General features: G+C 34.2%; 1 protein-coding gene across 10 annotated transcripts in view; it reads left to right on the forward strand.

Annotated features, from left to right (window-relative positions):
• Positions 1-24,472, forward strand: part of KIAA0825 (KIAA0825 ortholog) — a 235,229-nt gene that overhangs the window by 95,735 nt on the left and 115,022 nt on the right. For 9 of the 10 annotated variants that reach the window (XM_090132126.1, XM_090132124.1, XM_090132127.1 and 6 more), the window contains 6 exons: positions 2,817-2,927; positions 8,215-8,354; positions 15,539-15,742; positions 17,190-17,423; positions 18,392-18,800; positions 22,462-22,618. In XM_090132126.1, coding sequence (XP_089988252.1) covers positions 2,817-2,927; positions 8,215-8,354; positions 15,539-15,742; positions 17,190-17,423; positions 18,392-18,800; positions 22,462-22,618 — 1,255 coding nt within the window. The remainder of the gene's footprint in view (positions 1-2,816; positions 2,928-8,214; positions 8,355-15,538; positions 15,743-17,189; positions 17,424-18,391; positions 18,801-22,461; positions 22,619-24,472) is intronic. The other variant, XM_090132122.1, reaches the window with a different exon arrangement.

The following is a 24,472-nucleotide window of genomic DNA, read 5'->3' on the forward strand; positions in this document are numbered from 1 at the left end:
CTTGGAATCTTGGCATGGTATTAAATACTTTCACAGGTGCTATCCACTGCTTTGAGACTATATAGACAGCTTCTTTAACATATCTTGTAGTCAAAACAAATTTCCTACTACCTATTATTATACTTCTGCCAGAAGAGTAGTTGAATTAAGCTGTCTGGCACAGAGCTGATTCTGCTTTCCTGGCAAGAACTGCATAGCCAGCAGTGGACACTGAGTATTGCTGGCACCAAGGATTGTTTTATTACCACTAGACGCTTCATTTTTTTTTGTAGTATTTGAAGGTACTCTAAATTTTAAAAAGCATTTAAAGCCACTGCATTTTCTCCATGTCAGTTTCAGAATTCACAGAGGTTTTGCTCTATGCCTCAGAATCTGCCCTGTGCTTGTCCTCATGTCTCAGTTAAGAAACCATACTTAACAAACTGCATTAGCCCAAAAGCTTCTAAAACATTTCATGCAGTATCGGAAGACAAGTATCTGTCATTCTTTCTTGTAGGAACATCTTGTAGCTGTGTCTTTTGCTATGTTTTGAGAAATATTTTGGAGTAACACAAAGTTACTTTTTTCTGGAATATTCCCAGATTGTTGAAATTGCTATCTTTAATTATTTTCAGCCTAAGTACTCCTTTTATCTATATTATGATCTCTGATTTATTTTGTCTTCTGTTATTCATGACTTCACAAAGAGCAAAAATTTACAATATGCTAAACTTTCTGCTCTGGTACTGCTTACCTGAGATCATTTAAAAGTCCTACTTGCTTTAATTAATCAGAAAAAGTGATATCCAAATAAATTACCCTATATTTTGCATGAGTTCAGAAGCCAGTGAAGGAATTCAGATAGTTGTATACACGTCTTTCTTACTGAACAGTGTAATTTTATCTCTTCTTTCATCTGGATTCACATAGGCAAGCTGTATACACGTCTTTCTTACTGAACAGTGTAATTTTATCTCTTCTTTCATCTGGATTCACATAGGCAAGCCTTCACAGTCATTGTAACTGTACTTCTTAACTACTTACATGAAACTGTGAAAAAGAGATAAAAAGCAATTTTAAATAGTAAAAATAAGAAAATCATATACTGTCAAAGCTGTTATGATATAGCACCCTATACGAAAATGAAGATTTTACATTTTAGATGTAATCCTGAAGGTTGTATTCCGATTTATTTCTGGTCTACCTCCAGTTTGAGTGCTTAGATCTACTCTCATTGTTTCTGTGTTATGGCAGTGGCTTTTTTAATGTCATATATAAAGATGCTTCTATCCTGAGAAAATCTTCATATCTCTTTTTTAGGTATTTGTAAGTGACTTCTACTCTTATTATAGCAGAAAGTATTCTTAATGAAAATTGGGAATGAAGCAGAATCACTTCAGAAAGGAAAGCAAATAAGTTTTGTAGCACTGACATTTTTGAAGATAGTTACCTTTTTTACATCATTTGAAAAATCTCAACTATAATATATAAAGATATAATTGTTAGAGAAGGAAAGTTATTGGATGAAATATTCTCATTCAAGCAAGTTGAAAAGCAAGATGCAAAATAAGTGACAATTGACTATGGCTAATGGAAGACGGATGTAAAGAATGACATCTCTTCTGCTGAAATTGTACTTGGTATAAATGAGAGTGGAAAAAAAGAAGATGCCAAGGAGCATCCATTTATATCATTTATCATTTAATCCTATTAGTTGTATGCAGAGTTGTATGAATACTATTTGTACTATTGTTATCTTTATTTTTGTATTATTTTATACTTAAATCACACAATCATAGAATCACCAAAGTTAGAAAAGACCTACAAGATTATCCAGTCCAACCATCCACCTATCACCAACAGTACTCACTAAACCACGTCCTTCAAGACAACGTCTAAACAGCCATTGAACACCTGCAGGGTTGGTGACTCCACCACCTCCCTGGGCAGCCCATTCCAGTGCCTGACCACTCTTTCAGAGAAGTAGTATTTCCTAATGTCCAGCCTAAATCTCCAATCAACCTGGAGCAACTTGAGGCCATTCCCTATCAGTAGTTACATGAGAGAAGAGGTCAACTCCCAGCTCACTACAACTTCCCTTCAGGTAGTTATAGAGAGCAATAAGGTCTCCTCTGAGTCTCCTCCAGACTGAGCAATCCCAGCTCCTTCAGCCGCTCCTCATAAGACTTGTGCTCCAAACCCTGCACCAGCTTTGTTACCCTTCTCTGGACACACTCAATGTCTTTCTTGTAGTGAGAAGCCCAAAACTGAAGACAGTACTCGAGGTATGGCCTCACCATGGCTGAATACAAAGGTAGAATTACTTCTGTGCTCCTGCTAGCAGCACTATTTTTGACACACATCAGAATGCCATTGGCCTTCTTGGCCACCTGGGCACACTGCTGGCTCACGTTCAGCCGAGCATCAACCAACACCCCTGAGTCTGTTCCACATCTGGTTTTGTCTTCTCACACTCTTTAGTTAAGAGCAGTAATGGAGTAGAAGTGACATAAAACTTGCTTAACTATTTTTCAACAGTCGTTAAATTTGAAAACTGCAGATTTTTCAACCACTATTCTATATCTTTTCAGCCACTGAAGAAGTTGGAGGAGATGCAAATCTTATTTTTTTTTTTTTTAAGTCTATGTCAACTTGCATGCTGTACAGAAGATAACCATTTTCATTTCAAAAGATATTTTACTTTCATTTATGAGAAAAGTATTGATAATCTGATACACATATTTTTAATAGAGAGAAGGGCAATAGAAAGGAATAATTTTTCCAAAGCTATTTCCAGTCTTCCATGTAATTCGGAAAAATTCGTGGTTTTTTTTCAGGACACTTGTGAACAATTCTGGAGAACATCTTCCTCATGTTTTTTCTAAAGGCTTTTATCATCCGTTACATTGGTTATTTTGCATACCATCATCCAGTCCTTCCTTACCAAAGTGAGTATCAAAAGTTGTTTATAAAAGAATGTTAATCAAATACTTTCAAAAAAGTCATATCTGAATGCATGTCTAATTGATATTCTGATGAAACAACACATACGCATTTTTTGAAATTCTTTGCAGATTTCTCTAGTTTTTGAAATTAAGAATATAAGAATGGTCTCATTGAAAGCAGTGCACAGTATAGTTTCTTTGCCCATATGTTCATTATGTTTGATATTTGAATTATATTTAAGATTTTCTTGCATAAAGAGTATATATAGCAGTATAGTAGTTCAGCATGGGTGCAGTTCTCAAAGAATTAGAATTAAAGGAGAGAAAAAGAATGTATTTCTATTTGTGATTGCTAGTTAAAAAAAAGGTCTGATATATAAAATATCATATTGAAATGTATACTTTTTGATACTAGTCGATATTTGGGGGGTGATTACTGCATGATTGGAGAAAAATGCTTACTTTCTCCTTCTATATCACTGCATGTAATGACAAGTTACATATGAGGCATATGCTACCAGCTGTGCTGTCATTCTCTTTCTAATTTTGAACTTAAAGCACTCCCACACCAGTTTAGATCCTCTCCTAAACCCTTCACCTCCTCCTCCTCTTCAAAAGTTATTTCCTGAGAGATTTTTCACTTTCCATTTTCGTGAAAAGTTGCTTTTGTGAGTTGTGTCTCTGTTTTCTGAGAAAGTATTTTTATATTATAGAGGAATATGTTACCAAGTGAAAGGTGACTTACTGATGATCTACGTGCTGTGGATTTATTACTTTTTATCTTGTATCATCCCCACTGCAGTATTTACCTCATGCTATGTAGCATATTCTGTTTACTTTCCATAACCCTCGCCCCTAATTTCATGTCAGTGAGACTACTGTCTCCTTTCCTTGTGCCTCTGATACCCACTGAACAAGATGCAATAGATGGTGTGACTGAGTCTAAGTTGTATGACTGACTGACCAAAAGACCAGACAGACTTTGATATTAACAGACATTAGCTGAATTAAAACTGTGTCCTTTTCTGCGCTGAAAGTAGTAATTCAATTTTTTCTAGATCTTGAAAGATAATATATTTGTGGAATTTCTGCCTTTTAATCAAATTTCAGTGAAATTAGCCATTGATTTTGTACTTAGGTAGACAGAAAGGAGAAGGGAGGATGTAAGGAAGAGATTGACATGATCACTTAAAGAGTTATGTTCTCTATTTCTGAGAATTAAAGACTCACTTTCATTTTTTTCATCCTCTAATCCAAAGCCAGTGTTCAGAATTTAAATTTTAGTTTGTATTGCGAATTTTGGAATATGACGTTACAAGACATTACTCTCTGCTGCACTGAAGTATCTAAACATAATGTAGGTATCATTTCACTCTGTGAGATTTCTCTTTTTTGAGATGGAATTACAATTTTACAGGTGGTGTTCAGGACAGATTTATCATTAATAAATAGCAAAAAAAGGATTCTGGACTTATCCAGAATTTGTTTATTTTCTCAGAATGAAAGGTGAGAAGACATACATCTTTCTAACCCCCAGTGTGTCTTCTCTGTCAAGTTTATATGGGAAAATGAGGAGTCCAAAAGAAAGTACTTATCTGAGAATTTATAGTTAGCATGACTATGTGAAGACAGTCCATGTATGTGAACAGTCTTGGTGAACTGCAATGGTAAAATATTTAGCATCACTTATTAACAGCACGCCTTTCAGCTGCTTAGAAAAAAAAGCAATGAAATAATCTGTCTGCTAGGTAATTTTGAGCAACATGTCCTGAGGTGCTATGATTTGTTACTGGTTTTACACACTGTATATGAAAGATTTTTTCTTGAAATATTACATTTAGAATATCAACAAGATCCATTATGGTTACATATTGCAGAGAACTATTAACTAGTGGAAGCTGATTCTTAGTAGATTGTTTTATGTTCTTTCTTTCTACTTTTTGAATAAAAGTATTCACTGTGTAGAACAAAATTGAAAACAGAGGCCATTCTGTACACCCCAGCTGTGGGTGCCTAATTTTTTTTACCAAATTCCAAGGATTCTAACCTGGCACAAAATCATTTGCTCTTTCTAGGCTTGTTATTTCAGGACAAAGTACTACTAGTTTTTGAAATAATTCTGTTTACAAATTCACTACTTAATTATTTTTGCTACATTAGTTCTCATATACTGATATGGTTACAGTCTGTTTTGTTTAATCTACTTGACTTTAACATTTTTTTTTAATGTGAAGTAGAGTTAAGCTTTGTTTGCCTAATGAAATGTTGATCTTATCACTTAAGGTATTCTTTTTTCCATCTTGTATACTAAGATGGTATAGTTGATTATCAAAATAAAGGATTACTGATTATAATTTATATTACAGTTCCTTTAGTGGTAATTGTGATTCATTCTTTGCTTCCATTTGGGATTTATAATCATATCATTCGCAAATGAGAGTTCTATTTTTTTTTTCTACTGTACAAAACTGAACATTTCTATGTGATATTTATATGTACTTCACCTTTTGTCACTTTTTTTGAGGCTAGTCTTATTTTCACTAGTACTGAGCTACGAAGATGGGAGAACATATGCCTCTCCATATGCGCGTTACAAAACTTCTCAGTGCATTTATTGGTGCTAGCTTCATGACTGTAGGAAATGTCTGCTATATTTTATTTTTCCTCCAAGTGAGTCACACCATTGTACATTTCAATTTGCAAAAGGCTTGTAGAGCCAAGAATGGGTGTATATTACAACATGATAACTTCCCATCTGGTCAATGACAGACGAGTTTTATTTCAACTCAAGTATTCTAAAAATGGCATTTATTTTTGAATTCATTTAAAATATTATCCATCATTAATCTAGTTGACCAAAGCTGTTCCTTTTCTTATATTTTGAAGGCAATAACTGACCTTATTGTATTTCATACCATTGCATAAACAAAATCAAACTGGCCCATATAATTTAACTGATTTTCTGAAATGTTGAGTTTAGTTTCAGGCAGAGCACTAAAATTGGTGAATAGTTTGAATTTAAATTGTGGTTACAAACAACTATGTAGTTCTTAAAAAGCAGTAGAGTATATGTACATAAACTAATCTTGAGTTTGATTACAATATATGTTCTAAATTTGAAAAAGTTATTTTGGCTGCAAGTTCTATCAAGATTTGAATGCATAATGTACATAATTTTGATAAATATTATTAGAATCCAATATATATTTATGTGCAAAAATATCATTGTCAAGCCAGTAGTACATTATCAAGGATTATATCTAATGTACCAGATGAAAATTTTTTAAAAATATGTACATGAGTTTTAATGCCATGTATATTGCTTGTCTACTCACATGGATCAGGTTTACTGTTAAAATCCCAAAGGCCAATCTGTGTAAAATTGTCTTTTAATTAAATGATTATTACATTATTAACTATAAAATTTTAGTGTAATAGTGTGATATAGAGGACCTGCTGCAAAGTGCCTTTATGGAATTATGGTTTTCTTAGATTGCCTCAAGGTTGCCTTGCAAGATCTATGAGTTTACATTGTATATGGAAGATTTTCTTTCCTGAAATATTGCATTTAGATTACCAACAAGACATATTTCTGTCAGTGGAAACATAGATGTGACAGACTAAACCAGTTAAGTATGTTAACTGACATTTTCTTTTCCAGGTCTTATTGAATTTTATTAGCTATGCTGTCTATACAGCAACCTTGAATGAACAGTGGAGTTTTTGTGGGGTCATCTATGCTTTTTTCAAGTTGAGTTGTGTGATGGCACACTTGTCCTGCTCAGATGGTCACAAAAATGTGAAATATAAAATAGCCACATTAACTCATTTTAGTTTTATCCAAACAGTTGCATACAAACCATACATAGAGTCATGTCCAGATGAATATTAATCTTTTCTAATAGGAAAACATAACTGCTAAGACAGAGCACTAGTGTTGAAGGTGTTGTGTGTGTACTGGCAGATAATGTTTATGCATGCATAGTTTATGCACTGAGGCATATGTAGTTTTTACACTGGTGTGTGTAAAATTTCTGTGCATAAGTGCCTACATATGCAGTGGATAAACTTTCAAAGTTAGCAACTATTGTTGTATAAACTTACAGCCAAAATGAATAAATAGGATAGCTAAACATCAATCAGAATGAAATTTTTTAAACCTTACAAATCTTATATAAATGTGAAAGTGATTTGTGTGTCAGCTAATAAGGGGCAAAGGCTTTCTTGGAAAAATCACAACTCGATTTTGAAAAATTCTTTTTAAAAATGTCCAAAAAAATAGAATAGAAAGTACAATAATCTAAGGGACTGACAGTCTCAACTTTGTCATAAGCAAGAGACTTTTCCTGTTTAGTTACTTAACCCATAGTTCCCACACAGACGCAGCTTGCAGGACAGTGCAGACTTTTTGGTCCCTGGAGTCATCCAGAAAACAGCAAAAGGGCATTTGAAAAGAGGATGATCCTCTGCAAGGGTGGGTGTCTCAGATGCACTGCTCTTTCTGAGGCAGAATAGCCAGGAGGGGGAACTAGAAACTCTGGTCCCAAGGAAGTTGCTTACTGAGCTCAGAAAGCATTTGATGAAAGTGAAAGACAAATCCATGATTATTTTAGTTACTCCTGTTTGAGTCTAATGGTTGGGGTTGGATATCAGCTGAGTTCAGAAGTAGCCCTGGGATATTTGTTTGGATACCTAAACTTTTGGAGAATTTGGAGCAAATTGGAAACGACAGTCTCCTTAAATTGTAATACATTCTTTCGCACATCCCTGTGCTGGCAAAGTAATATAACCAATCTAATATTTCAGGTGTATTTTTCATGATGTCTAAGAATTGGTCAGTGTAAAGCAGAATCTTGCAGACCTTTGAGCATTCTCTCTGTTTTTTAATTAACAGATTCATATCCTTAATTTGGGATACTTTGGAGCAATAAACAATTAACATGATACTAAATTAAAGAATAATAGCCTGAGATTTATTCAAGCACAGAAAAAATCCTTTTTGCCTATTGGAACAAGGCTATACATGTTTCCATGAAAGGGATAAGTGAAGTTCCTTTATATCAGTTATAACTTTGGCAGACTACCAAATGTTAATTTGCTTTTAGCTAGTTGAGATTAAATGTAATTCCTTCCCTGAGCTGCCTTAAAGTAAGCAATCATGAAAGCATTTTCAGACTAATCTGGGAGGAATTGACATTTAAGGGAGTTAGCATTACATCTGCACTTTAAGGATATTAATTTCATAGATAAATTAACTACATTATGCTGTTTTTATCTTGAATTTTGAAAGGAGTCCATCAGCCAGAGAAATGGCAGCCCAAGGTCAACTGAAACTGCTCTTATCCCAGCCATGCTGTAATTTCAACTTGCTCTTGGAAACCTTGCTATATCATGATTGTCTTTTGGTGAGAATTTTACTGAAAAGTTCAAGTAAGTTCTTACACTGCTGATCTTTACAAGAATATCGCTGAGAAACACAAATTCGTTTTTAACTATTTAAATATTTTTGGGTACCAGTTATCAGTTGGACAATTCTCAAGAAAGTAAAGAAGAAGAAAGGTTTATTGCTTTTGTAATGAGATTTGTTTTCAGTCAATTTGGGTATTCATAGTTTCAAAGCAGACTACAATTTGATAAACTCATATCATGAATGCAAAGGAGTCTAAATGAAATTGAACTTAACAGAGCGTTGATACCACAACTGTTTTATGCAGATTTTTGAAGGTAAGGATTAATATTCTGAAAGATCACCCTCAAAATTATGTTTCTACAGTGAAAAGCTTCTTAGAGGTTTTGTTTGTTACTGTAGGTATTATGGCAGTTCATTTATGTCCTTCCCATGTTAATACTATCGTTAATGTTGTTATGAAAGTAGGACAAAGAAAATAATTGTTCTTTATATTTCTACTAATTGTTGTTCGAAGCATAAAACTTTATCACATCTCTCCTCCTAGTAGCTTTTATATCAAATGATCAGATCATTGAAAAGTTAGTGAAATAATCACCCACTTGACAAAATTTTGCATCAATACTGAATTAGTCTTTCTTTAGCAAAATAATTTTCCTTACATATCAAACTATAAGATCACATAATAATATGTAACAGTTTAATTATTTTGTTTTAAGGCAGTCTAACATTTGTCAGGGATACAACCTTGTTTCCAATTATGTAATGCATCTTATTAAGAGCTACGCTGCATTTACTTGCCCATTCAAGTAACTGTCATATTTTACAAAGACTGACAAATTTTTTTTATCAGAATCATATTTTTACCCTACTGTTACATAGTACTGAATTTCACTGGCTGCTTAAATTAGAATGGAGGATCAAGTGACAGAATACCCATCATTTCATCTACTAACTGGCCAACTTCTTGAGCTGCAGGGAACTGTATGTTGCTATGAGTTAGAAAATGTGCCATTTACGCAGACTTTATTAACATAATTTCAGTATTGATATGATTAAAATTTCAATTTAGATAAAGTTGAAACCTGCAATCATCCATATCTTTTAAATTAATTTCAATAAGGTTAATTATATAATGTTAAAATGATTATAGTTTTTATTCCTTCTCCTATGCAACAGCTTAACTGGTGCTAGATAAGCTAAAATTTTTGATTCTGTGACCTGTTATGTAATACAAGAAAAGTCAGTCTAATAAGCTATAACTAGATACTAGTAATGACAGTTTAGGATTCATTTGTTTTGTAGAATAAAAGGCTTCCAGAATTATGTATTCATCAACAGTAAAATGTTGCAATGCTTAATATTATGCATAAAAACATTAAAAGTTCAGTATTTAATAGCTTTTCAGTGACTTGCCATGCTGATAACAAAACTCCATGATCTTTATCTTGATTATTTTTTGAACTGGAAAGGCATTTTCACTTTCTTTTCCTGGGGTCAGAAGTTATTGTATGGAATACTGTTGAGATTTAGGAAGTTGTCTCAGTAGAAGTGATGTTTTGGGGAAAGCATCATTTAATGTTGATAAATGGTGTAAGTGGATTATTGTATTTGTTGAAGCCACTGAAACTGTGTATGCAAATATAAGCAATGCCTCCTGCTTTAATTATGTTGGTCCAGAACATCAGAGCTGTATGCTGATGGTATGCCAGTAGAGGTTGGATCTTCCCACCAATATTTGGTTACATTTTTTTGCCACATGACAGATGGGCAGAGGGGCAGTCTGACAGAATGGTGTCTGATATGGAAGTTTGGATGAAGCAAAGGTATGTCCCTGGATTTCTCCGTGTGGATAAAATGACACCCATTCACATTGTTGAACGTTGGTGGAGACCAAACAGTGTGTGTGAGCACTATGAGGCGGTGAGTGGTGCAGTTCAGCAGTGCTATCAGCTATGTGAAAGACAGGCTACAATCTGGAGGGCCATTCACAGCTGTCACACCACAACATGAATAATGTCATTGTCAGCTAATCTGCACAAATTGGCAGATTATGACCAGGGAATTTTGTATGGATCTGAATATCAGCTTCAATGCATTGGAAATGATGGGGGCAACAGTGGAAATCACAGTTTATACCAGGCAAGTTCCACGAATGTTCACACAGGAGAAAGAACATCATATGAAGTTTGTCAAGACCTACTGAACGAGTAGAAGGCTGAAGATGACAGTTTCCTGGATTGAACCATTACTGGAGAACGTGGTGTCACCACTACAAGCCAGAATCAAAAAAGCAGTCCATAGAGTGGTGACGTGAATTCCCCATCAAAGGAAAAATTCAGGGTTCAGCCTTCAGAGAGTAAAATGATGTGCACTCTCTTTTGGCATAGGAATGGGATGGTCCTTCTGGATTTACCTGGATTTACCTGGTACCTGGACAAACCATCAACTCTGACCGCTGTCTCATGACCTTGACTAAGCTAAAGACTAAAACTTCCAGAACCTGGCCAGCGAAGATAGCCTTTCTCTTGCAACATGATAATACTAGGGCCCAATACCAATTTGAAGACAATGGAGCACACTGGCAATCTTGGCTGGGCTCTTCTACTACACCCTGTATATAGTCTTGATTTGGCACCTTCTGGCTTCTGTCTGTTCATGCTAAAGGACTGGTGGACTGCTGTCCAGTGATGGACTATGTGGGCAAGGGTTGCCATCATAGCAGCTGTAAAACAGTGGTTCAGATCATTATGTGCACATTTTTACAAGGATGGCATGCAGGCTCTTGCTCGTTGCAGTTCAAAATGCATATCTGGTGGTGGTGATTTTGTTGAAAAATAGTGTTCTGCAGCTGAGAATTTGCTCTGTCACATAGTGTTATTGTGCTCTTCGTAGTATTTTCTATAGAAATAAATAGGAGACATTACCTTCAGAGAAAGCTATTTAAAATATATGTAAAAGTAGGATGCTCCTCATAAATAAAATTACCACATCAAACATATGTAAAGTGATAAATCAAGGTACCCTAAACTGAACCACTTATTTGTGTCCAGTGAGTACGATCACTAGGGGAAGAGGACCTTTACAAAAGTAGCTGAAAAATTGGATTTGGATACTGGACCTCTATTTCTTAAACTAGAGGTCTAAATAATCTAGCTGTATTTCTTTTCTGTTAATTACAATAAAAGATATACTCAGAATTGTTTTTTCTGGATACAACATTTAGAATTTTGTAATACATATTATTGATTGAGCTAATGATCCACTGGCCTTTGCTATGCCTCTGTTGGGAGAAACAATGAACAGAGGGTATTGTTTTAGTTTTCAGAGAAAGCAAAGAGTTTTGCAATTTCCCTGGGGGAATTTTTTACCAGAATTACTTTACCATCCATTGGGATGATACAGAAATTGGTTATTTTGACAAGAAATAAATAACAGGAATAAAGAAAATAATGCTTGAATAATATGAGTTACTGAATCCGGAAGATGCTGATATGAAAAAGGTGAAAGTAAATGGAACGTTTCTGCTAGACTGCTGTAAATGTATGGCATGCCATTTGGAATTTGGACTCGATGATCTCTGGAGGTCCCTTCCAACCCCTACAATTCTGTGAATCTGTGATTCTGTGATGGCAGCAGAACAGTCTTTGACTTCTCAATTGAGAGTCTTTATTGCCAAGAATGAGGAGTTATTCTTCAGGCAGTAAAACAAAAAAAAGCAGTAGCTATATTAAGCTTCGCTGTCCCAGCACAGAATTAATGCCAATGGAAAACTTCTTTCAAAGTAAGGCAAGGCCACTGGTAGTTTTACCTAATGTTTTTGGCTTGCTTAAAGAATTATTGGAAAGATTAATAGAAGTTGTCCTTGCATAGAAGTTGTTCTTGCATAGTCTGTACAGTTAAAACTAGATGATATCCTGACCCTGAAATAGTAACTGATAGTGGCATTTGAAAATATTCAGTAATCAGTTAAGGCTGCAAATATGTAAATGGACACAAAGAAAAGTGAGTTGCTTCAAGATGAGATAATTTGCCTTACGCACATAAATGAGGCAGGGAGGGGAGCATTTCCACTGAGAAAATAAAATTATGCAGTACAATATCAACCAACTTCCGAGGCTCTAATAGATATGAAGAGTCTTCATAGACTGAGTTTTTATGAACCAGTTGCTATGAAGAGAGATGACTTGAAAATATATGTGTGGAATTGGAGTTTTCCCACTCCAATTACTGAATGCCCTTTATGATGTAGTTCTTTAATGGCCACAATGTGTTGCAGAATTTTAATGTTAAAGTATACTGGGGTTTTTTCAGAGTTGCTCTAAGTGAGTAAAAGGTGATAACTTTATCAACTGACCTCACAAATCTGAGCTTTTATTAAAATAGCAAATGGTTGTAAAAGAAAATGTACACTCTTAAGTGAACTATTGTTTCCATAAAGAAACCTTTGGCATTGGCTAAATCTGAAACTTCTGTTTCAAGCATTGGCAGGTAGTTATTTTTGTACTTACAAAAACTGCTTGGATTTAATAATCCTGAGTCAAAATCTACTGAGCAATTGAAAAAAATGCTAGTGTTGTGGTTTTACCACACTTGGTGTTGGAGAAATGTAGTTGTGTAGGTTTTTTGACAAAACTTGGAGTTCAGCATGTAACACTGTCCTCATTAGAAGTGCATAGCATGTTTCTTAGAGGAATTGATATACAATTGATTGCGGAGATAGATCAGTGCTCCAGACAGTTTTGGACTGTTCAGTATGAGTTAAATGCAATCCTGGCAAGAATAGAGTCTAGTTTTCTTAACTTCTTCGTGATTGCAAATTATATCATGCCAGCCTAACATCAAAAGATTAGAAAACTATTTTGAAAGGAATGTCTCCTCAAGATACCTGTCCAGCCAGTTAACTCTGGTGGATACTTGAATAACCAATGTGGTAGAAAAAAAAAAAAAAAAGTGCTGGAATGAAGTAGTTGTAGCTGAAAGATCAATGGGAAAAGGATCTTAATCAGATATAGTACTTATTTTGCTGATTTTTCAGTGATAAGCTAGAGGAAAAAATAAATAGATTTTATGGAGTTTCTGAAGTATTAAATAGGAATATCCCATTTGGATGATAATAGAGCCCTTGTCAAAAGTCACACACCTTCTCTTGATAAAATATGGAGGTAATATTTTTTAAAGAGGAAAATCTGATGAAAGTGTGCATCTCTCTTAATGTTTAGTCTCAGAATGGTTTCCCAGTGGATTCTGAAAAATCTTTTCTTAAAAAAACAACATATACACTCATTATAAGAAGGTACATGTATTAAAACCCCCACAGAATTATGTTGTACCTCTTTTTATTTTCCAGAATTCATTGATATCACCGAGTTCATTAGAAAAGTTTAAGAGGTTGTACCCTGAAATTTCCATGTGCCGCCAGCATTAAACAAATTTGATTTTGGTATCAAATCACTGACCTCTTTAAACAAAGCAATCTTCCATCTTGTTTCTGCAGTGTCTAAAATCTCACCAAACTTCATCCTGGAGTTTGATTAAATTAGTTGAAAAACTATGCTCTGTATTACAGTGAAAATTAAATTCAAATTTTCATCTTATTATTTGAATTTGAATGGTTTTCCTTTTTTTGAACTGCTTTTTCTGCTTTCTTGGTTGTCTATGTTAGACAATGTATGGCTGGCTTGAGTAAATTAGTGGGATCAATTTGACTCTTCACTCGGGAGCAGCTGGCATTGAAATATGTCTCAGCAAAATATGCCAGCCCACTCAGCATATGAGGAGAAAAGCTGACTAAACAAAAAATCTTATGGCTAATCTCTTCAGCCTTGGAAGGGAGAGGGAGAAAGAGAGCTTTCTGATTATAAAATGATTGGTCTTATTCTTCAACTTCCTGCATTCAGTGGACTATTTCAGTTAGAAGTTACCAAGTTACCTAGTTACCAAGACTGTAAAGTTTACAGTAATGTGTGAATTAACTTGTAGGAATTCAGGGGAGATTAAAATGAGATTTTTGAATTTTACAACAGTATCAACTCATTCACAAAGCTGTATGGAAAGCAGTAATTTACCACTGTGGTAAATTTTGAAAGCTGTTTGAACCACTAGAAAGAAGGATCCTAGATACTGAGGCTATCTTCCTCTTGCATAGGTTGCAAAACTGGCATAAACCAATGACATTTTCAAGCATATTTTTAATATAAACCAGTCTTATATAAACTCTCTTTTGCAGACTAGACAGTTGAATAAAATTATTTATTTGGTGCTGGCTCTGGTCATTTGTTGGCCAATGGTCATTAACGTCAGAAGTGAATTCACTTCTTGACGCTAGCACAAGTTAAAGCCATTGAGTTGCATTAGGTCAAAGAGAGGGTTAAACATATTTCTTCTCTAGTTGAAAGAATGTTTTATAATGATTTTTAAAAGCATATATAAGTAAATACCACGTAACAAGTTACCCCTCAAATCTTTGGACAACAGTAATTAATGTTAAAACACATAGAAACTTAGAATCATTAAAGTTGGAAAAGATCTCTGAGAGCACCAAGTTCAACTGTCAGCTGATCCCCACCATGCCCACTAATCATGTCCCTCAGTGCCACACCTACATGTGCATTGAACACCTCAAGGGATAGTGATCCACTACCACTCTTTCTGAAAAGAAATTTTTCCTAACATCCAGCCTGAAATATAGCAGTCCATATGTTAGCATGGCTGAGATTTTGTTTTGGGGAACTGATTTCTTCTCAGTTCATCTTTAACTAAAAAAACAAATCCAAGCTTTTTTTGGTGAGTATGCAGCTGCTATTTCATTTTCTTTTATATGACAAAATCAATTTATAATTTCACAACTATGTATTCCTTAGATAAGTAATGCCGAAATAACTTTTTTGACTGTGATTCTGGGAAGTAGTCCGATTTACTTATGATTATTCTATAGTAAATAAGCAAATTCAAATTATTTACAAATGTTATTTTGAATTATACAGGCATATTCCATAGTTTGTAGATATGCTTGTATATTTTTTTTAATGACTACATACAATTCAGGAAGACAGTCAAGTGCTGTTATGTTAAGGACATCAGATTTCAATATCTGTAAGTATTAGTACAATTTTCAGATACAGTTTTCAATTTGTTTTGATTGATAATATGTATACGACTTGAATTATGTGGACATTTTTATAACAATGTTTTTTTTATTTTGAAGGAAGTGAAGTATTCCCTGGTGATGAACAAAGTTCTCTCTTAGATGAGATAAATAACAAAGAGCCTACTCTGATTGAAACTATCTTCACTATATTGTCTGACTGCATTTTATCACCCAAATCACTCGGCATTGCTTTTGAGGCCTACATGGAGAAAGAGCAGTTGTGGGATTCCTTATACAGTATGACAGGTACTTTGTTTACTAGTAAGTACTTTAAGTCTGATGTTAAACCTTGTCAGTTTTCAGACATGTCGTGCATATTATTTTTACTTTAACAAATCTGATAAAATTATTAGGTTCCTTCAAAATTATATTGTAGTTAAATTGTTTTCAGCGGTCAGGTTGCTGTAGGAATGGTGGATACTCTGAAGGAAGCAGAGGTTATTCTGAATTAAATTTCGATATTTTTCACGTACCTGTCTGTTTTACCAGTCAGTTTCTGTAGATCTTTACTGACACGGGCTCTTTATCTCTGTGATTTTAATAACTCCAGGGAGTTTCCCACAGGGAATGGAAAAAGTAAAGGAAGTGCTACTGTTCAGGGAGGCTTACTACAGTGGGCATGTAACCTCTGCTGCCAAAAGGACTCACTAACTAGACTCCTAATTTTCAATGGAGGGGGAGAACAACCCATGTGATTATGGCAACTAGTGGTCCCCACAAGGAAAAGCAGTATTCAACCATAAAAGAGAGGCATTTAGAACAATGGTTTTACAAATTATGCAAAAAAATCAGGAGAGTTCACAAGAAAAGAAAGGAAGAAAATGAGAAGGTATGAATACAAATACAAATACCATAAAATAGAAAACAACAATTGCAAAAGTTGGCAGGCATTCCTTAGAAAAAAAATGGCATTTCAAAAAGTGGAAAGTTAACACTTAAAAGAGGAAGAAAAATACAGAATTTTTCATGAAAGTTTTCAGAAAGACTGTGTAGAGAGGAATAAAACTTAGATCATCAGAAAGCACAGATAAGCAAAAATTAGGGCAAACGACCTTAGTAGGAAACATCAAAAAACATTGCTGGTATATCCTGCCTGACAATTGCTGCTCTTTTGCCGTGGAGAAACTACTATTCTCTGTGGTGTTAAGAATGTGGAGAAGATTGATACTTGTAATGTCAATAACTGTATTTAAGATGTTCTATTTTTGACATACAATCTCTGATACCATACTATGTCTCTGTTGATGACTATTATTTTTATGCATTTGTGTTACCAAAGTATCATTTATCTTTTGCTCTTCTCCAAGAAAAGTATAGCTACCTAACAATTGTCATTGTGTTAACACTGTAAATATGCTTCATTCATTAATGCCTACCCAGTGATTAAGTTTACTTCAATTAAAATGAAAGCTACTACTCAGATTAAATTTTGAGAAATATCTTGATAGGGAACTGAGGCACAATAAAATAACATAAAATAAATTAAATTGTATTTTTTGTTAGTACTATATTAAGAGGGTACAAAATGCTACATTGTCTTACTTTATACTATTTCTTTACTTTATAACAGGCTGACAGTTGTAAATTATTTTGAATCATAATATTGTTAGTTTCCTTTCCATAAGAATTCTGAAACACTTATTTCTGAAACAGATTTGCACAAATGACTGCACGCTTACTGAATATTTAATAATTCTTTCTTCTGAAGTTTCCAGTTGTGGCGAGTCAGAGCCAGAGGTTATCAGATGCTTGAAGCTGATATTGATTAATTCAGTCAAGGGTATAGTGAAGCAGATCATTTCTTTGATGCATTCGTGGGAGGCAACAGAAAACTATGGAACATATCAGCACAAGCAAATTGTTCCTGAAAGTTTACTGAAAACAGTTCCAAAGGAATGGAATTATACACCTCGGGAAATGAAGAGGAAGGAATCTGGGAAATGTGGGTGAAATTTATGCTCCTAGAAAAACTGCAGTTTAACAGTAAGAAAAACAGACTCCAAACATCTTATTTGTTGCAGGGTTTTTGTTTGTTTGTTTAAGTGTTTGTCAGGATATACCTGGTTTCATGTGATTAACTGAGAGGCAGAGCTGAGAGCTGATGACAAGTTAAACTGGCTATGTGACACACAGAAAATTTCTGAGTTTTTTTTCTGTTTTTTTTTTTTATTATTATTATTACTAGTTGAGACTAGAAGTGGAATGGACGTAAGGTTTTCTTGGTTTCTTTGCTTGACTGCTCTTTTCATGTTGGTTTTTTGTTTAATCCACACTTGAATATGTATTGTGGATTACCTTTGGGTACCTTGTTTTTCATTTTATATATGCTATTAACTTTTTAACATACTAGCATATTTAGCATATTTTTTGTAGTTGCTTTTATAGCTACTGATAACATCTGCAATGTTTAAAATGGAGTGCTATGTAGTGTGCATGCTTCTCATATGAAAAACAATAATTTTGTAGGTTTGAACATAAAAAAGAACTGATGGAAAACAATATGAGTAAATGCAATGTCCTAAGACATTTATTGCAATGCTCCACTCTTGGAAAAAATATTGCACTACAGTTGTGAAGACAGCTTGTTTTTACCGTTCTGAATACCTGGATGTTTTCTACTTCATTTATTCTACTCTAACTGTGTGCAGCAAGAATAATTGTTAACGTAGTCACAGTGTGAATTCCATATTTTCTAGGTTCTCTCTTTTAATTTGTGTTATGGTTTAGATTTGGGGGGATATATATATGGGAGGCATAACACAAGTCAGGCCACAGTGCTAAGTACTTAAGCTTCTTACCCATTTTCAGTACAATAGAAAGTTAGAAATTATCAGACAATATTCAGAAACATGCTGTGATAGAACTAGAATGTTAATGTTAATCATATCTTCTTTTATGTCTTTTTTTAAGGCTTCACAAGGCTTGCAGCTCAGGCAGTATCTATTGTAATCAGCAAGTTACCTACAGTGATTGCATGTTTGCCTCCCCCAATTAAGTACTTCTTTTTTCTGGCTGAGAGAAAAATGTCAAGAAACTTTGCTGAATTGAAGAAAGCTGGTCTGCTTGTCTGGAACTTGATTGTAATTATATGTCGGATATTTGAGGATGGAAATACTGCAGAACTTTTAACAGGTGCAACACTTGACAGATGGAGCAAAGAAAAACTCAGTTTAGTTCGTGTATGCTTAGAAAGTATTATGGGAAAACAGAAAAGTGGTCCTAAACAAGTGACCCAGAAGGTTATACAGAGCATAGAACAGCAAAGACCAAACTGGATTGAAAGCCAGTTGCTGAAGGCAAGAAAACTGAGCACAGACTGGTAAGAATATAGTATTTTTCAAGTGCTGTTTTTGTTCTTTATTTTACTGAATGATGTGTTTATGGCTGTTGTTCAATTTAAAAAAAATATTTAGAGGGACAGTGATCTCATATTACATGAAATGGATTACATCTTAATATTGATGGCTTTATGGTATATTTTTGCAAGTTAATTGTGTGGCTAAAACAGCTGTAGTTATTTCATCTTAACAGTCTTTTCATAGTACTTCAAATGTTTCATATATTTCACACTTTTTTTCATGTTATTATATTTCATATTTTCTCATGTGTTCATGATGAACCAAAAACATGGACAGTTTAGTTGGTGTATCTTTCAGAATTCTAACAAGTATGCTGACTAGAGGGCAACCCAGAGCATTTATAAATGAGTTTGCTATAGTGATTAAATTAAGACAGAATATAACAGGCTTTCCATCTTCATCTGAGATTAGAAAGTAAACATATTTCCTTTTAAAACATAACTAACCCTAGGGGCAAGTAGGGTGTATCAAAACAGGACAAGGAAAGTACCCTGCTATGCTTTTCTGAGGAAATACCAACTTTGCCTGCAGATCTAACATTTAGGTCCAAGTTTTTAAATCCTTAAAATGATTTTTCAAGGAGTTCTGTGCATATCAATGTATTTGTAGTCCCGTTTTAACATTGAAGTGGTGTACCATTCTATAAAAACACTATTCATCAACTTCCCAGTAGTAGATTTATAGGAGTTACCTGTCTTAGTGAATTTAACGGTTGACAACTGAAAGTAAGGTTGGTTTGTGATCTTTTACATTTCCATTTAACTCAAATTCTCTAATCGATTTTTTAACAGGTTGAAGCTAGATGCCAGCCACCGAAACAGTCATAGGATAAAATAAATACATTATAATGTATAAAATCTGGAAATACTTAACAGGACTTTTTATAACACAATTTCTAACTTACCAAGAATAGATGGCTTTTAAATAATGCAGATGTAGGGTAAGACAAAGATTGGAATGACTTCTAAAAACTGAAGCTTCAATATTTGAAGCTGAGAATTCTGATGTATTAGTCAATTTTATTTTCTAAGATATCACAAAAAATGCAATAATTTTTAATTCACATCAGGAATGAGACACTGGAAAAAAATTTCCTGTGTATGCATACAGTGTCTCTCAAAGTGAGAACCAGTTTATGGTTAGGACTCCCAGTTTTAGGCATACTGAACTGAAGAACATATGACTTGTTCTCTGAGGGAGTAGATACATCTTGCAGTTAGGAAACTGTTTTCTCATTTCAGAAGTATTTCTGCAATAGAAGCCTTGCATAAATGTTATTTTTCTATTTTATATTCAAGAAGTATGACTCAGTTACTCCAAGAAAAATGTATTTAATAGATGAGATATGCATTGTGGAAATAAAATATTGTTATACACACAAATTGTAATACCAATAAATTAAATCTGAACTTGAAATATTTAAACGAGGTAACAGTCACATAGTCACCAGACTAAAAGACAGTCTTTCAAGAAGACCCTTGTGGTGTTTATGGCAGTAATTTGAAATAGGAATGATTATATCTAAAAATCTACATCTTAATAAAATTATGTTCTATATAACCCTTTCACAAGTAATTGATTTTGTGAGTAAAGTTATATACATGCATTTATATATATATATTCATGGATGTTTATAGACTTTTAATACATACAATATGCAGAACAAATACATACAGTGTGTGGAATAAAATAAAAAGAATACAATCTAAACATTCATGTGTGATTCACAGACCCAGTTGTGGAGAAGAACACTGAAGTATGCTAGATTTTTATAAGAAAAAGTCTCACGTGATTTTATGTTACTTTATTGTTATCAGAACTTGGCTGTATAAAGTGGTACAGGTTCATCCATTTTGGCATAAATATTCAACTTGCCTTTTAGGAGAAAAAAGAAATGCAGTGAAAGGTTCAGAAAGTGGCAGTTGTATGCACTGGCTGTCCTGTGTACTGCCTGAAAGCATTACTATTCATTAAAATAACCTTCACTTTATAGTAGCACCAGAGCTGTAAACAGTCACGTTAGATTCTGAAGAGCACACTGCCCAAAAAAGAAGAGAAATGCTTGTCTTTGGAAAGTAATTTGTTGAGTTGAAGATTATTGTTTTTCATCATGGTGACCCTGACTTGGCTGGCTGGGTGCATACACAGATTAAGATGAATGCAGTTATTCCTTGGCTGAGGTCTGCCTCTTTCAGGGCACATTCTTCCTAATGACATGATTGATAGGCAGTCCCAAATCCAGAGAGGAACTCATTAATCATAGCACTGACTGAATCCAATCATCTGCTTCACCTGCACACTGACGGGCAGGAAAGGATACAATTTGGGTGCTGACACTGATACACTCCTTTGTCAGAGGTCCTCAACTTTTTCAATGTCAATCTCTGAGAAGTGTGACAAGATTCAGGTTATATCTATATGTGGCATTGAAAGATAAGCCTTAAGCGTGCTTTAATTTTGAAGATCAATTTCTTTGAGGCTTTTCTGTAAAATACACCGTAATAACAGAGTATCATTTACTTCCATTCAGCAAAGAACAAAATTATAGTTTATATTTTGAAGCTATTTGATCTGTAGGAAGTTCTGAAGCAGCATGTGGAAGCAGTGTCAGCTGTGTAGAATTTAAGTGAGCCTTCAGGTCAAACAACAACTTTGAGAAGAACTAACTTTGTAATCATGGCACATTTTCAGCCATACTCTGCAAACTGACAATTCCAAAGTAAAATGTTGTGGTTTTTTTCAGCCCGAGAGCTTCTATTGTAGATTTTAAGTTAATCGTATAATGAGTGTAGAAAGCATAATATATTCTGGATGGTCTGTTAAGTTCTTGACATGTCTGGATACCAACATACATCTAATGGTTGCAGCTCAAATATTTGAGGAGAATAATTAATCTTTGTAATATTTTCTTATATTTTTCCAATCTGTAACACTAAGCCGTAAGCTTATGTTTTTGTGCAGACAGCAATCTAACAATGGCTAGAGTGTCAAGTGAACATTTTTCAGGGCTTTTAGGCCTGTCACCATCAGGTTGTTGTTTTTGTTTGTTTGTTTTTGTAGTTAGGCAGAAAACAAGAAAAGGAAAACAAGGAAAAATACAGTGCAGAATGTGCAACAAGTGGTGAAATACACCTTTGAAATGGTTACCATTATACCAGTGGAAAGAAAAAGACTTCATTTTAAAATTTCTAACCTATACTTAAAGTAATGGCTACCTTTCTGACATGTTAATTAGGCTTTAATATGAGCGGTGACAGGCAAAGAAAAATGTACAAAAGATCGAATGCAAATGCTATTCCCACTAGCAAAGATACTTCTCTAGTGGAAAAGAAAATAAAAAAATATTTGCTCTTTGTATGCCCTTAGAGTAAATAATGTTTTATGTTTTCAATCTTTCTGATAAAAATTGTTAAAATTCATGTAGTTAAAAAATACTGTATTTAATCAGCATTTAACCGTTTAGCATTTATTAGTGTAAAGGTTTCAGAAATGTGTGCAGCAACATTTGTTTTGTGCAAGCCAAATGTTTATTTGTATTTCACATGTATTTTTAGCTCTCTTTGTATTAATATTTTGATTTTTTAGAAATTCAAGGATAACTTTATATTTTCCATATTCTAGTGGCTCGGATGCAATAGAAGGTGCAGTGTTAGAGCAAGAAGGCATTGCATTTGGATTCACTGAGCAGAAAATAAACATGATGGTCCTGGATATCTGCCACAAACCAGGTGGCAGCGAGTACCTGAGGCAAATTTATCACATCATCCGGCTCAATGAGGTAGGGAAACGGCCTTTTTACCGAGCAATTAGGTGTGTACTGGCCTGAGGCAGCTTCTGCTGGCAGCTAAGGGTTAGTCAAGGAGGTGATAATGCTTCTTAAAGTCAATATGAAATCTTGTATTGTACTGTAATAGAATCCATTCATTTCAGGCTTTTCTATGTTGGTACAGGAAAATTATGAGAAAACAGTGTAGATTTTATTTATGTACTTAAACAGTATTATGGCACATAAACTTCCTTTAGGTTTGTACTGTAGACAGAAGATGCATTTTAAAAGTTTAAGCACAGTTAAAAATAATAATGATTAAAAAAAAGCAGCAAAGCTATTTAAAAATTGGCTGTTACAGGAAGTATAATTAAATGTGGTAAATCAATTCCGATTTAACAAATGAACAAACCCCATGGCTGTACTGAGAGAGCAAATGCATCCAAATGGAAACCTTGCTTCAGCTAGAGAACCCTGCTTAGTTAGAGTGCTTTCAAAATTACAGTGAACAAATTCAGATTTGTTTGCTACACGTGGAATTTGGGCAAGATAAAATAATTATCTAATTATTTCTAAGGCTGTACTAAATTGACACAAGTTACCAGAAGCATTCTTATTATATACACTGAAGTAAACAGAGGTTTGCTTAAATGGTATGATACAGAGCTTAATTAAGAAAGTTCTATTTATTAGCTTTAATTACTAAATTACTATTCCTTGAATGCATAAGCAGGGGCTGGTAAGATCATTTCAAGTGTACAGAAGTGTTTATAATAAAATGCAAAATAATGCAAATATAGGCATAGTCCAAGACTTAGAAAAAATTGATAACAAAAAAAACCAATTAGGTAGGTAAGTATAAAGCAATAAAGATGCTCAGCTTCTGAAAATCAGATCAACAGTTTAGTTCCTAAGAACAGGCTTAAAAGCAAACTTTACCCATCTGCATTTTGAACTTTTAGAAGCAATATAAGCATGTATGTAGAGATGGCAACCTAATATTAATACAATACAGAGTCTTTTCAAGTTTCATCTCAAACAATTAAATGGTTCAGGAAGTGAAGTGAAAATTATTACTGTAATACAGTTCAAACAAAACCTTTTCACCTGGAGCATATTCAGGATTACTCCTAATATAATGAAGTGAAGAAAAGATTGTGAGCAAGACCTCTTAAAATAGCACATAATGCAGTAGGTAGGGCAGTCACCAAAGGGACTAGATGAAGGCTCAATCCTTTATCTATATCCAAACTAAGTGCCCAAACTGATAGAGCTTTAGCTAACAGTGTGGAACTTCGTCATTTTCCCCTAATGGAATTGTTTCATTTTTTAGAAATTGCTATAAAAATCCATTCTGCAACTTCTGGGGTCACAGACAGAATCCTATTCTAATTGAATAGGTAGAATGCCCATATCAGGTTCTGGAGACCCTGAATCAAGATCTGAGTCCTATGAGTATTCAGTTATTTATACAAAGTGGAGCAGCTCCAATAGGAGGTGAAAGGCTGAGAGAATTAGTTGGAAAAGGGACCTTAGCCTATCTTTCCACATCCCAGGTGTCTCTCCTTGATTTTGTGCTGTTAGTAAGAGCTGCATTAAAAATAGAACATTTCTCAGTGGAAGAAACCTGTCTTGACTTAAAAAAAAATAATAATAAAATATCCTGATCAGCATAGGATATAAGAATGTTACTTCCACTCGTCTTTTGAAACAATTACAACATATTTTAGTACTTAGCATAGAATTATGGTAATGCATTTTTCAGTATTATCTTCCATGTTTTAGATTGTTAAATGCAGCTGACAACAACAACAACAAAAAATAGACTGGATTGCCTGTTCGAAGGTCTGTGCTTTCCTTCTTAGA

Source organism: Phasianus colchicus, chromosome Z (genome assembly GCF_987193195.1).
Source record: "Phasianus colchicus chromosome Z, bPhaCol1.hap1.1, whole genome shotgun sequence".
Classification (NCBI taxonomy): domain Eukaryota; kingdom Metazoa; phylum Chordata; class Aves; order Galliformes; family Phasianidae; genus Phasianus; species Phasianus colchicus.